Genomic DNA, 14,130 nt, shown 5'->3' on the forward strand with positions numbered 1-14,130 from the left:
TTTCCATGTGTTCCTTTCCTGTTGAAGTCAGGGGCTGAGGCTCGTGATGCTAATGGGGCACTGCTGGGTCTGAGGGGAGAAGAGCCCTCGGATCCTGAAGAGAGTCTCTCTCTCTCTCTCTCTCTCTCTCTCTCTCACACACACACACACACACACACACACAAAATCCCCTCTCTGCCCCAGGGCTCAGCAGAACATCACTTCAAAGCTTATCCTTGCCGAACTCGAAGCCCAGTCAGGGAACATGTCAGTCTTCTCTGACCCATCACAATTTCTGCCATGTTGGGTGGGGTCCTTTCCCTTGAGGTCAGGGGCTTTTAACTTGGGGTCCATATGAAGTTGACGTTTAGGGGGTCATGAGTCCCCTGAAATGATTTCTGTACTTCCCTAGGAAGAGGGTCGTGTGCCAGATATTTTATGTTCATGATTGAGAAAAGGCTAAGAAACAGATCTATTCTAACTTTGCTTTGATCTTTTGAGACCAAAGGGTGTTGGAAGGAACTTGGTCTTGGGAGTCAGATAGATTTCCTTGTGGATTGTCTCCAGTAGATTTTAGCTGTGTAGCCTTGGGCAGGCTACAGAACCTCTCTGAACGTCCAGTTTCTCAAATATAAAACAGAGTAAAAATGCCTATTTTAATGTTGAAATGACAGGTACACTATACAGAGAAATAAGTGCTAATTTTATTTTTTTCTTTCTTTCCTTGAATGAAATGAAATCAAGTATTTGTTCAGTTCTGTTTTTGGCCAGATTTTTCTAAACACCCATGATGGTGTCTTGCTGGCACTCAAATGTTGTTTGGATAGATGGTTGAATGGATGGAGTGCTTGGCTTAGTACCTAGATGAAACCTCTGTCTGCTTTCTCAAAACACTTATTTTCTAAGAGAGATCTTGGTTCTATAAGATCTCCCTCTAGGAGAGAGTTTGGTTCTGTCAAAACCCTTAGCTCCCTCTCTTGTGCAAAATCTTTCTACATACCATGCCAAGATTAGATCTTATTATCCTGTGTGGCAAATCATGATCTGTGCTGCCTTTCTCTATATCAGGGCTGGGCAAACTATAGCCTATAGGCCAAATCTCGTCTATTGCCTGTTTTTGTAAATAAAGTTTTATTGGGACATAGCCATGCTTATTGATTTATGTATTGTCTATGACTGCTCCTGTGCTATGGCAGAGTCAAGTACTTAGGACAGAGACAACATGAACAGAAAACCTAAAATATTTATTACCTGCCTCTCTGTGGAAAGTTTTCCAACCCCTGATATATTATTTGTACTCCTTACTGCAACCCTGCAGGACTGGTCATCAGATGCCCTTTTTATGGATTGGGAAGTAAGACCCAACAAAGTTAAGCATATTGACTGAGATCATACAATTTATAGTAAGGCTTTGAATCCAGGTCCATGTGGTTCCATAGCCCATGTTGTTTCCACTAAACACTGGCATCTTTCAATTCAGCCCACACCTAGCCGAACCACTTACATCTTTCAGTCCTGTCCGGTGACCATGACTAGCACAGGGAGCAGGCCATTCAGTGGTGTCCCCTAGAATCATGGTGCAACCTGGTGGCCCTGGCATTTGTCCATAACCTGGCTCAGGTCTGCAGTACAAATCAGTACAAATGTGGAAGTAGATGAGGAAGTGGAATGAGGATTTCAAGGACTATTTCTGAAGACGGCAGAACGATATGAGTCTGTAGTTGTTTGAATGCAAACATAGTGTGGCTTCCCAAGGGTTGGGAGGGTCAGCATTTCCAGAGTGTCCTTGTGGCTGCCGAATGTGGCCTCCGCTCTCTTTGGGGCCCTGGGTGGGCAGTGTGTGCTACTTGTGCATTTTCAGCCCAGGGCCACTGAGCAGAGACTTCCCTTCCTCCAGGCTGTGAGATCGTGAGGGTTTGGGATCTCCATACCTGCTCACTGGTCCTGCGCCTTCACTGGCAGATCTGACTCCAAATGTGAGCTGAAAGTTCATTCCCATTGAATGAATCTTGATGGAAATTTGATGTTTCAAGGGTTTGCAGATGAGATTCTGTGGTTCTGTTAATTCTCCATCTGCCTGTTATTTCTACTGCTCAACATTCACGCTTCCAGTTAATTGTTCTGGCTTATAAGCTGGTTATGATTAAAACAAAAAAAAAGAAAACTTGGAAACAATCAGCCACTCCTGCTTTAATTGACTGCATAGCAGTGTTTGCCTTGGGATGGTAGTGAAGTCGGCAGTAACGGTACGGTGACAAAATTCCAGCCCCCCAGCCGGAAGTAACACAGTTGCGTAATTTATCCACCTGTCGCAGGATGTGTCTAATGAAGAATGGTTGCAGTGTTAATCGATTGTCACGTAAAAATGGCTATTGTAGCATTGGGTTGGTGAGGGGAGAGGTGAGAAGGACTGGGAAGGCTCATGTTCTCTCTGATGGAGTCTGGCTTTGTTCTGTCTTTGTGGCCAGCAGTAGGGAGGGTCTGTGACTCTTGCTTCATCTGTCACGGAGCTGCTGATGGAGGATCCATAGGAAAGCGGCAGAGCTGCAGGGTGATAGGAAGGAATCAGAGCTATAATTAACTTGCTGTTTCATTGTGTTCTACAACAGTGACCCGTATTTCTCCAAAGACGAAATCTTATAGTCTCACCCTGTAGCTTTCATACTCCATGAATCTCTCAGTTTATGCTGAAAATAGAAAACAGATAAAAATGAGGTTGCTGTGGTTTAAGTGGGGGCGGGGGAACCTGGTAAAATGAAGTTAAACATTCCATTTGTTGTGCCACTGTAGCTCCAGGGGGAAATAAGAAGTTGATTAAAATTCTTGGATATTGTTTAATTATTTAGAGTGAATGTTCTAACAGAAAGATTTTTTTTTTAATAGCTCTTTTGGTTTATTCCTAACATATTTTAGTGCCCAGTTATTTTTTTAAGCTTTAAAATATCCAAGGACCTCTCCACACATCTTTTTCATCTCTCCCATGGCACCAGGTACTTCTCATTGGTCAAAGCTGCTGATATTTATATTCTGCCTTGGAAACATGGTTATTGGGAACCCATCACAAAATTCAGCTCTACCTGTTGGAGACTAAAAAGCAAATATAAAAATTTAAAAATTATAAATGATTGTTGAACATTTTGAATTGGCGAGAAATTGACAAGTTAATAGAATTTCAATTTATGTTGATGAGGCGGAGTAGTAGTAATGATGCATTCACTTTGTAGGTGAGAGAGAGGTGTGAGCAAGGCACGCGCGTGGACCGGTGAGAGTCCCGCCATGTAATAATTTGTGCATCAAAACAATTGGTTGAGGGTCCTTGTGTTGGCTCTTCCTGCAGCCAAGGCAAGTGCTGATATGCTGTCATTTCAGCACAGATTTTTTGCTGTGTTTTTTTAAAGTCCATGTGCATTTTTATTATCAGTTATAGTTTTCATGTGTGTGTGTATCGCAGCATTTGGGAGTGGGTGTGCATAAGGCTGTATCACTTGACTGCCAGCTTTGCTGAGCTCATACGTTGTCCTTATTTATGTGTTTGCCAGGGAGAAATGCTTGCTTCCTCTCCAGTTGGCTTTGGAATCCAAGAATGTGAAACTGGCCCAACATGCCTTGGCAGGAATACAGGTATGGTGCGACCAGGTGACAGAAATTGACAGGCTACTTTGGCATTGAAAGAGCAATTACTTCACATTTTAAATGCTAGCTGTTGATTGAGCTAGGACCACAATTTGATTGAACTAGGTAATAACCACAGAGGATAACAGAATTTTCTTATATTTACCAGCATTTCTCTGGGCGTAGGATTAGCTTGTTGAGCATTTGTCGTCTGACACTGATTCCCAGCTGAGCTCATACAGAAATGAAATATTTCGGGGGATGTCCAACTTCAGGAGGGCAGAAGATCCCAAGAGAGACACCTCAAGTTCTGTACCAATCAAGATCTTATGTACGCTCAACATCTTTGGTTCTGTGTAAGGAGAATTAATAGTAAACCGGAAAGATTTTGTCTTGTTATCTATTTCACAGTTAGGTGGGTGAATGAATTCATGTGTTTTGTTTCCAGAGCAAGAATGGGAGGAAAAAAAAAAATTGGCCTAATCAGAAAGGTCAGATTGCTTGGACACTTTCCCTTTCTGAGCATTTGTTCATTTGTATTTTACACCGTATAGAATAGGTCTAATTCCAACAATGCAAAGGTGGTGACTATATAATATATTGACTTTGAAGTGGCTTCGTTCCTAAGTGACAAGCCCGTGGGGTGTATTCAGGGTGGCCATGGATTGGTGGCATTTGTCAGATGTCTTTTCACATTAGCATGTACTATTTCATCCTTTCAGTGTTTTTCTCATACATACAAAAGAGAATACTGTGGCTCTTCTTTCTCCAGTGGATTGAAACTAGAAAATATGTTTTAATGTGCGTTAACCCTGGACCTTTTTAAACATTGTCGGTGTTATTAAAAACTCTTTGCTTCCTCCAGGGTGACTGGGCCAACCATGAATGTGAATGGGAGTTTGTTTCGATCTGCTATGTATGTTCCCTTTTCTCTAGTATTGTACAGATTTCCCTTTTTTTAAAAAAGGATGTATTTATTTGTTTATTTGAGAGAGAGACAACAAGAGTGGGGGGAGGGGCAGGGGAGAGGGAGAAAGAATCTTGAGCAGACTCCCCGCTGAGCATGGAGCCCCGTGTGGGACTTGATCCCATGACCCTGGGATCATGACCTGAGCTGAAATTAAGAGTCAGCCGCTTAACTGAGTCACTCAGGTGCCTCCCATTGACTTTTTTAACTCCCAAACACTCTAAGCTTACAGAACCATGTTTTCAAGGGCTTGGTTATCATGTTAACTCCAGTGACTTGATGGGCGGTGAGTTTTTCTCTTACCACCCGGTTACTTCCCCTGAACTTTCACACTCTTGTAGGGCTTTCCAGCCCTTATCACTTTAAGTAAAAAAAGATTGTATGTAAGCTTAACTCTCGGGTGCCTGGCGTGCACTGCGTGATAGTGAAGAAAGTCTCTTTTGAGAGGCTGTAGACAAAATGTCGGGGAGTCCTAAGGAGGTTTGAAATACTTGTTTTCTTTCTTTTTTTTTTTTTTTTAATGATTTTTTATTATATTATGTTAGTCACCATACAGTACATCCCTGGTTTCCGATGTAAGGCTCGATGATTCATTAGTTGTGTATAACACCCAGTGCACCATGCAATACGTGCCCTCCTTACTACCCATCACCGGTCTATCCCATTCCCCTACCCCCCTCCCCTCTGAGGCCCTCAGTTTGTTTCTCATAGTCCATAGTCTCTCATGTTTCATTCCCCCTTCTGATTACCCCCCCTTCTTTATCCCTTTCTTCCCCTTGAAATACTTGTTTTCTAGATCTGCAGTGACATTCCACTAAAAGAGGGGGCCCTTACACAGGACGAATCAGAATTCCAAAAGTTCTTCATGGCTGCAAGTCTACGCTCAATGCGACGAGGACAGATTTAACAGGGATAAATATAAAATCTTACACAAGGGTCTCAAAAATTGACGGCCTCGGGACAGAATGGGAAGAATAGCTTAATTGCAGCCCTTGTGAATGAGAATTAGGGATTTCAGGGTGAGTCAGCATAGAATGTACTGTGACTTACAACTAAGCTCATTTGATCTGAGAATATAATTAAAGTTATGCATTGCTGTTTTTGGGCTTTGGGTTTTAGGCAATAAACACATTTAATTATCTCACATAACTAGAATTCTAGAAGCAGGCAGTTCTAGGTTTGGTGCGACAGCTCAGTGGTACCACCAAAGACCCCATTTATTTTTGTCCTTCCCTTCTGCCATCTTAAACATTTTTAAGATGTTTTTTTAAAGAGCAGTTTTAGGGGCGCCTGGGTAGCGCAGTCGTTAAAGCGTCTGCCTTCGGCTCAGGGCGTGATCCTGGCATTCCGGGATCAAGTCCCACATCGGGCTCCTCCGCTGGGAGCCTGCTTCTTCCTCTCTCACTCCCCTGCTGTGTTCCCTCTCTCACTGGCTGTCTCTCTGTCACATAAATAAATAAAATCTTTTAAAAAAAAAAAATAAAGAGCAGTTTTAGATTTACAATAAAATTGAGAAGAAGGAAATTTCCCATATGCCCCCTACGCCCACCCATGCCTAGCCTCCTCTATTATCATTCACCAGAATGGTACATTTCTTACCAAGGATCAGCCTACAATGACCTATCTTAATCACCCAAAGTTCATAGTGTACCTAGGGAGCGCTCTTGGTTGCATTATTTTTTAATGTCAGACCACCCCTTAAAGTGTGACATTCACTCTGGAGGCCACATTTTAAGCAGGAGAGTATCTGTGAAGCTATCTCGCACCAGGAACGTTTGAAGATGCCTAAGGAGGTTTAGTATGGAGAAGAAAAGACTTAGGTGGACTTCACAGCTGACTTCTGATATTTTAACTTAGTCCTTGTGGATCCAGGAAAAGATGAAGGAGTAGGAGCTCTAGGGAGGGTTTTGATACAATCTAAGATGGAATTTTATAAAAAATGAGAGTTGTCCCCTCACAGAAAAGAACTGTGAGATGTAATATCTCCTGAGAGACCTCATGAAAGTGAACGTCATCTCATTCTGGTTTTTGTGGGATTCATTTTCTGATGAAAATGCATTCAGATTTGTGAGTACATGAATACTTCTTGGGTAAATGACAGTTCACGTTAGGAAGTAACAAGGTAAATATCCAAAAAATGACCTTGTTGTCAACAAGACCTTCTCCTTTCCTGTGACAAAGCTACGTTCGGAAAGGGTGTGTGTGAACGTGACTTTTGTAAGGCGCTAGATTCCCCTGGGCACATTCATCCTCCTTCTCCACCGACCACATAACCTTTATGGTCGCCATGTTGTTCAGAATGAATTATCTAATAGCAGCAAAAAGTCTTTGCCCTAACTGTTTGTGAAAGGTTTGACGTGTTTTTCCTTTTTTGTTAGCGCATAGCATGATTTCTTTCTGAATGGCCTCCATCTACGTGGCTCCTGGGTACGACGTGTTATCCTCAGTACATACTGAGACACAACAGACTAAGGCAGCAGGGGAAAGCCTATCTGTGATCATTGCCTTGTGCCTCTTTACAGAAGCTTCTGTCAGAAGAGAGGTTTGTATCCATGGAAACAGACTCTGATGAGAAGCAGCTGCTCAATCAGATCCTGAACGCTGTGAAAGTGACGCCGTCCCTCCATGAAGACCTGCAGGTGGAAGTGATGAAGGTTGGTTTGACGTGGCTGCCTGTTTGCGTCACTGGGACAGGAACAGACTGACCCCCTCCCCCACCTCCAGCCCCTCATTATCTTGGAAACGCCTCTGTATTGTGGTCATGCTGGCTCCCCCTTCATTTGGAATGTATGGTTATTCTTGCGTATGATCCCCGAGAATTACCTGGATGGTTGAAGAGAAATGACAACTAGGGAAAAAGCTAGAATTTCAGTAAATCTGTATGATTTTTGGCCTGATCCCTGCATATCCAATGTAGTTAGGTAATGTATTTATCGCTTTTTGAGAGACTATACGTGAGTAGGTCCAGCGTCGGGTAGATCTGGTCATTCTGGGTATTCGGCCGCCTGTTTCTGTTAAAACAAAGCAGTGACCTAATGATGTTTTCACATATACTAAGGGTTTTAGAAATAGTCGGTTTAGGGTCAGGAAGACCATCCTTGGGAACCACACCAGAATCACATCTTTCTTGTGTGTCCTCAAATTATGGGAACCTTGTCTCCCACATTCCAGTTACCACTTTGGGGGATGGCATCTTTCCCTCCCCTTTCCCTCTGCCCCCTCCCCTTGGAGGATCACCGTGATAGGGAGCCCTTTATGCTGACTCTGAAACATGTCCTATCCTGTGAATGAACCGTGAGTTGAGCGGAAGAGGATTGAAATCTCTGCCCCCGAACAGCACCTCGGTCAAAGCAACACAGCTGGAGCCACTGGGCTGGCTTTTAATAGCACCACCTATTCATTTTCTCCTGGAGCAATAAGTATAGAAAAATACTTAAGAACAGTTGGTGTCCTATAGTGGTTGATTTCTTCCGGGAAATGCACTGAAGGATTTTTGTCTTAGATAAGAGACTTCACTCCTATCGGTTTCACTTTCTCTGTTCAGAAAAGCTGATTTCAGTCATGACATTTTCTTAATGCCCTGGGCCTATCCATAGCCCCTAGTTGGTGGGTAATTTCAATGCAGTGATGATGAGCTGAGACCCTGAAGCCAGCTTACTCACTTTCTAGTTGGATGTCCTCAGGCAGATTCCTAAACCACTCTGTGCCTTGGTCTCCTCGGATCTGTAAAATGGGGGAACTAGTAGCACCTACCCAACAGGATTGTTGCAAGGATGAAGTAAGTGGTACCTGTCAAGAACTTAGCACAGTATCTGGCATAAAGCAAGTGCTCTCGGAGTGTTAACATATGCCTACTGCTTCCTACCTGCTGCTGCTGAGTCATACTCTCAGTGGGCGCGTCTAGGAATAACCTGTAGTTTTTTTGAAGATCATGTATTTGAGAGAGCAAGAAAGAGAGCACGAGTGGGGGGGGAGGGGCAGAGGGAGAGGGAGAAGCAGACTCCCCACTGAGGAGGGAGCCCGACTTGGAGCTCGATCCAGAACCCGGGATCATGACCTGAGCTGAAAGCACATGCTTAACCATCTAAGCCATCCAGGTGCCCCTAGGAATATTCTTAAAGTAAACCTTGAGAATCCCTGAGCTAGCTGATCTTGAAGATCTCATTCGTCTTGAACTTTCTTCGATTGTGTAATGTACAGGTTTGCCTTGTCCTCTGACATGCGTTTGGCAGCTGTGCGTTCATAGGAACTGAAGAGTAACCACTTCTAGAACTTATTTTACTTCTCCACTTCCTCCGTGCCGCCATTGAGAGAGACAAGGCCCACTGCCACGTTAACCACTTTTGTGGCTTCCAAGACCAGTCTGTTGAGTCGTTCTGGTATTATCAGGTCTCCATATACTGGAGGGTGAGCTGTGGTGTCACGCAGAGACACACACCTTGCAGACTCACATTCTTCTGGAAATTCTCCCAGGAATGTACCTTTTTGTGGAATACAGGAATTTGTATTAAAAATTACAAGGAGAAAGTACCTATTCATCTAAAAGTCTTGGAGAAGCAGGATGTTTAATGGTTATGTCAACAGTTAACACCTGTTTTGAAAACTTATGCCTGCTTCCTCGTTCCAGCCCAGCAGTGCCTTCTGCTAGCCTTGCTGAGGACAGGAGTTGACACATGTTAACTCTACTTGAAATCCTGGAAAGCCTATCTTAATGGACTTTCTAATGACACCATGATAGACCATTGGTATTCGTCGTTAATGCCTGGGAAGAAATCAGGCATTGTCAGAGAAAGAAAACAGTTATTTGGCCTGCAAGTCTTTAAAATTAGATTTCCACAATGCTTAAAAAGAGAAGGGCCTTTGCCCTATGCTGTTATTTTTAACCATTTAAACATTGGGATTGGAAAAAATATTTCAGTTCACAACAAACCTAGCCTTCAGCTAATTTCTTTTATAGTATACTTTTATTTTAGACCAACATTTTTAGCCAAGCAGCTAGAATATGAATGACGAGATAACTATACCTTAGAGTGATATTATTATTAGCATCAAGTGGGACTTCAGAGCTGGTGGTCTAATTGTGAGAGCCCACAAGGGAGAACTCCATGATCGTTTCTTATTTCTGACATTTAGATTACTTGGGTATAAAGACGTATCCAAATTATAGCATTTCTGGCTTAGAAGTAATAATGATGTTTATACTATTTCTCTATGCAGGAAGAATTTCTGTGATAACTTTAGTCACCTTCAGAAGCGTGTATCCTTTTACCTTGGATGCTGTAATACTTATAATGGGCCAACCAAAAATTCCCAAATACACCCTTGTTTTGTTAATATCATTACCACATTAAGATGATTTTGCCCCTTGTCCTCCCCAAAATGATATTTAACAGAGAATTGCATAAGCCCTCAAGGAAAGGCTGGATTCCCATTTCATATGAAGGGTATATTTATTCTTGATGCTTCTATATAACTCATCCTCATGATAAATGATCTACACTAGGTATCTCCTGTAAAAATCCTCTAGTCGTTTTATATAAATATTTTGTAGGTACTAGAAAATCTTTTAAAGTGAGATATGGTAGGCATTTTCAAATATCGGTACGCCATTCAGGAGCGATAAAGCTGCACCGAGCAGTTTTTATTTATGTCTGTCCAGCCACAGCACCGCACATTTTTATGACAAACTCCAGGTGCTATTTTTTAAGAAGCTGTGCCATGCATTTTACTCACATATTGCTGTCTGGTAGTGTTTATAAACACGAGAAATTGAACCCTGTCACACTCTTAAGAGTATGTAACAGTTGTATGACATTCCTGGAGAGAAAATAATATGGTTTCCTCTCTTAGACGTTTCCCTAAGATTAGACAAACTAACTAACAATGAAACTCAAGATTCCAAAGGGAGTGTTCTCATTTCGAAAGAAGGCCCTAGCCTTTCAACTGGATTGTTACAGAAAAAAAAAATCAATGATGCTTGTTCCTGACAAATTAAACAGGAATGAGGTTAGGTCACTTAGTCTAAGATCTGTTCTGCACGCTTTTACTATCTCACAGCAAGGGGAGAAGAGGCAATTTTGACTTATGGAAATGGCCATGGAATCCAAATAAAAATTTTATAGCTTGAGCAAATCAAGTATCAGGACCTTAGAATCAGAAAGAAGGTTCCTCTAAAGATAGATCACCTTAGTAATGGATTAGTAGACAGCAGGGAGCTACTTAATATTTAGGTTAAACACTTGTCCTCTTTGGTAACATTTTCCCACGGCGGGTGCCATTTCTGCAAAGGCCATGCAGACTCCCTAGCAGCCGGGTGCGTAACTAATGACTTCTCCGACTAGAGCAATTAGGACTTTTTTCCCCCTTCTTCCTGAGAGATGACCTTTAGAGAGGTTCTTAGCTGATACAGCTGGCTGAGTCTTTAAAACTGAAGGGAATTGTGGCTGGCCTTCTGCTCCATCAGCGTGTGGGACATGTGAGCAGCCTCTCTGAGGAGGGCAGCCGGCTTTGTGGATAAGGAAGGATGTGATACCGGATACTGAGAAAGCATTTGATGAATGTTCTGTTGTTGGATATTTTACTTCGTGTGCATCTCTAGGTAGTAGAAATGATATTGGTGGGATACTTTGCAATTTTTAAAGGAGAAATGACAGGGGCTGATAATTTATTTATTATGTATCAGATGCTCTGGTAAGTACTTTACGTTCACACTCAGATCATACGTCTAGTAAAATGGCGGGGCCGGTATTTGAACTGTAATGCAGCTGGAGGCCAAACGTGTGCTCTTAAGTAGCAGGTTAGGTCGCTTGCCTTCTGAGTCTGTTCTAAAAGCCGCGTGGGTGGCAGTCATTACTATCCCTATTCGAAAGATAATTGAATAGAGAAGTTAAGTTACAAGCCAGTAAGGGGCAAAGTTAATAGTGGCCCAGAATCCTGTGTGCTCTTGGCATCTTCCATGACCGTGCATTCTCTCACTAGTTTCAAGACCTAGATTCAAATTTGAAGGAAGAATCAATGCCTCTTTCCCACCAAATTAGCTAATGGCTTGGTGTGTGTGTGTGTGTGTGTGTGAGAGAGAGAGAGAGAGAGAGAGAGAGAAGAATCGAGATTGAGATCAGGTTGGGGGAAGGGAAAGAGAACGCCATTTAATGTTGAGGTATTTTTATATTTTACAACAAAAGCCAACCAAACACCTACAGAAAATACAAAGAGGAGTGACTGATGGAAAAAGAGCTGATGGCTATAGAGCTGATAGACCAAAGCTTCAGGGTGTCCATTTAGAACTCTGGTCCTACAGTGAGAAGGAGAGAGTGCTTTTAAATTATGTACCAGCAACGCAGTCAGTGCTTTGGTCGGGGAGAAAGAAACAGGCCAATGGAAGGACTGTTTCTAAATCCCTCTCAATCATGTCTTAATGGAGGTCTCTCATATTGGCTGTTTATCCAAATGGTTAGTTTTGATGCTCATAACTCTGGGCATTTGGTCTTCCGGAGTGCCTCATGCAAGCAATGATCATTAGTGAAGTTTCAGGATGAACTGGTTAAATTGTCTTGCCTTCTCATAACAAGGAGAAATCCCTTCTTAGTCTAAAGTTACTGAGACACTTTAGAAGATCGGCAGCAATCTCTGGTATTAAGGAGAAATCCACTGTTTGATGAAAAATGTTTAATTTTAATGTACCATTGTTAGAGATTGATCGGACTTGTTTGCAAACATACTATTTCTGTAATTAATGAAGAGAAGCGTCTAAAATGTGTAGATAAGTAAACGGTTCTTAAACCACCCCACTTCCCGCTGCTGAGATTGAATGATGATCATCTTTTCCTACTTTGTACGCACATTGATAAAATTCTTACTAAGTTTTTCTCCCATGTTTCTTTACCCTTTGCTATGACTGCCTTAGAGAGACAATAAAAATATATGAAGAAGTATGGGGCAAACATCAAAAACGTAGAAATGTAATTTTCCTTTAAATAGTATGCATTATTTTTGAGATGAAGATATTTTCACGTTATTTTTTTTAGTACCACAATTTCCAAGTGCCATGCCATTTGAATACATTTGAGAACAATTCTGCTAAGTGTTTTACAAATTTTCCTCATAATTTTTTTTAAGCAAGTACAAATGGAGAGGTCTTCACTGTTTACTGTGGATGTTCTAGAGTTTCTAGTAGAGTAGGGAGATCCTCCAATTATTTCAGTCACTTATTCCTCAAATATTTTATTGCTTCTTGTGTGCCAAGCACTATGCAAGCCACAGAAGATCTTTGGTGAAGTAAATGAAACCAAAACCAAACAAAAACAGAGTCTGTTTGGAGGCTAGCAATGGAGATAGAAATCAATGAAATACATAAATACACATAAATTGTGATAAATACAATGAAAGAAAAATCTAAGGACCTGAAAGTGTATTTCTTATAGTGCCTGATGGAGGGCAGATGAAGAGGAGGACAGAGAAGGCTATTCTTAAGAAGTGACATTTATTTTATTTTTTTAAAAGATTTTATTTATTTATTTGACAGAGAGACAGCCAGCGAGAGAGGGAACACAAGCAGGGGGAGTGGGAGAGGACGAAGCAGGCTCTCAGCGGAGTGGGGAGCCCGATGTGGGGCTCGATCTCAGGACCCTGGGATCACACTCACGCCCCGGGCCGAAGGCAGATGCCTAACGACTGAGCCACCCAGGCGCCCCAAGAAGTGACATTTAAAATAAATAACATCTAACGTGGTGTGATGAGCACTGGGTGGTGTATGCAGCTGATGAATTATTGAACACTACATCTGAAACTCAGCATCTGCATGTTGGCTAATAGCATCTAAAGCATAAGAATCAGGCAAGAGGATAAGGCTGGAGAAAGGGAAGAAAAAATTGTTATATTAATTAGAATTCATTTCAGCTGAAACAGGAAAGAAGTTTATTTTCATTTTTCATGGACTTAGGTCAGTATTGGCTAGACCGTGCGATCTGAAATCCTTGTTTCTGGAATTTTGTTTCTCTGCCTTGTGGTCCATGATGGTGCCCCATCCCCAACCAACAGTTCACATTCCAGCCACCGGACGAGAAGGCACTTCTGCTTACATCCCATTGGCCAGATTTCAGCTGTATGGCAACTTTCCATTGTAAGGAAGGCTGGGAAGTGTAGTCTTCATTTGGGCAGCCATGTGCCCAGGGTTCCGTTCTTGAAAACAAGGGGATAATGTTGAACGATAACTGACAGTCTTCCACAATCACTTGTCACATGGGGATCACAGTCTGGCGTATTTTCCCCCAGCAAGAGGCAGCTGGCCCATCATCCCCTCCACTATCTTTCTTCCATTGGGGGAGAGGGGTTGCCTTGCATTCAGAGAGGTAGGAGCTTAGCTAAGGCCCAGGGGGCTACCTGCAGTGGACCCTTTGAGGAAAGTGCACATTATAATCTCTCCATATAGTTAATCCTAAACTACTGGTCCAGGCATGACGGGAAAATTTCACTAGTTAGTGCAAACTAATTACATGTTTTAGGGTTGTTTTTATCCCTTTAGTGCCAATCAGAGCATCTGGCGCATGGCTTACTAATTGCTTGTTAATTTAGTT

The 14,130-nt window shown here is 42.2% G+C and overlaps 1 protein-coding gene across 1 annotated transcript in view; it reads left to right on the forward strand.

The window, feature by feature from the left end:
* The window catches only part of ARFGEF3 (ARFGEF family member 3), a 165,358-nt gene that overhangs the window by 38,434 nt on the left and 112,794 nt on the right, over positions 1-14,130 (forward strand). Inside the window, exons 3-4 of the mRNA XM_040627843.1 lie at positions 3,519-3,600; positions 7,081-7,212. Of these exons, the coding sequence (XP_040483777.1) occupies positions 3,519-3,600; positions 7,081-7,212 (214 nt within the window). The remainder of the gene's footprint in view (positions 1-3,518; positions 3,601-7,080; positions 7,213-14,130) is intronic.

This window comes from Ursus maritimus, unplaced genomic scaffold (assembly GCF_017311325.1).
Source record: "Ursus maritimus isolate PB19 unplaced genomic scaffold, ASM1731132v1 scaffold_13, whole genome shotgun sequence".
In the NCBI taxonomy this organism is placed as follows: domain Eukaryota; kingdom Metazoa; phylum Chordata; class Mammalia; order Carnivora; family Ursidae; genus Ursus; species Ursus maritimus.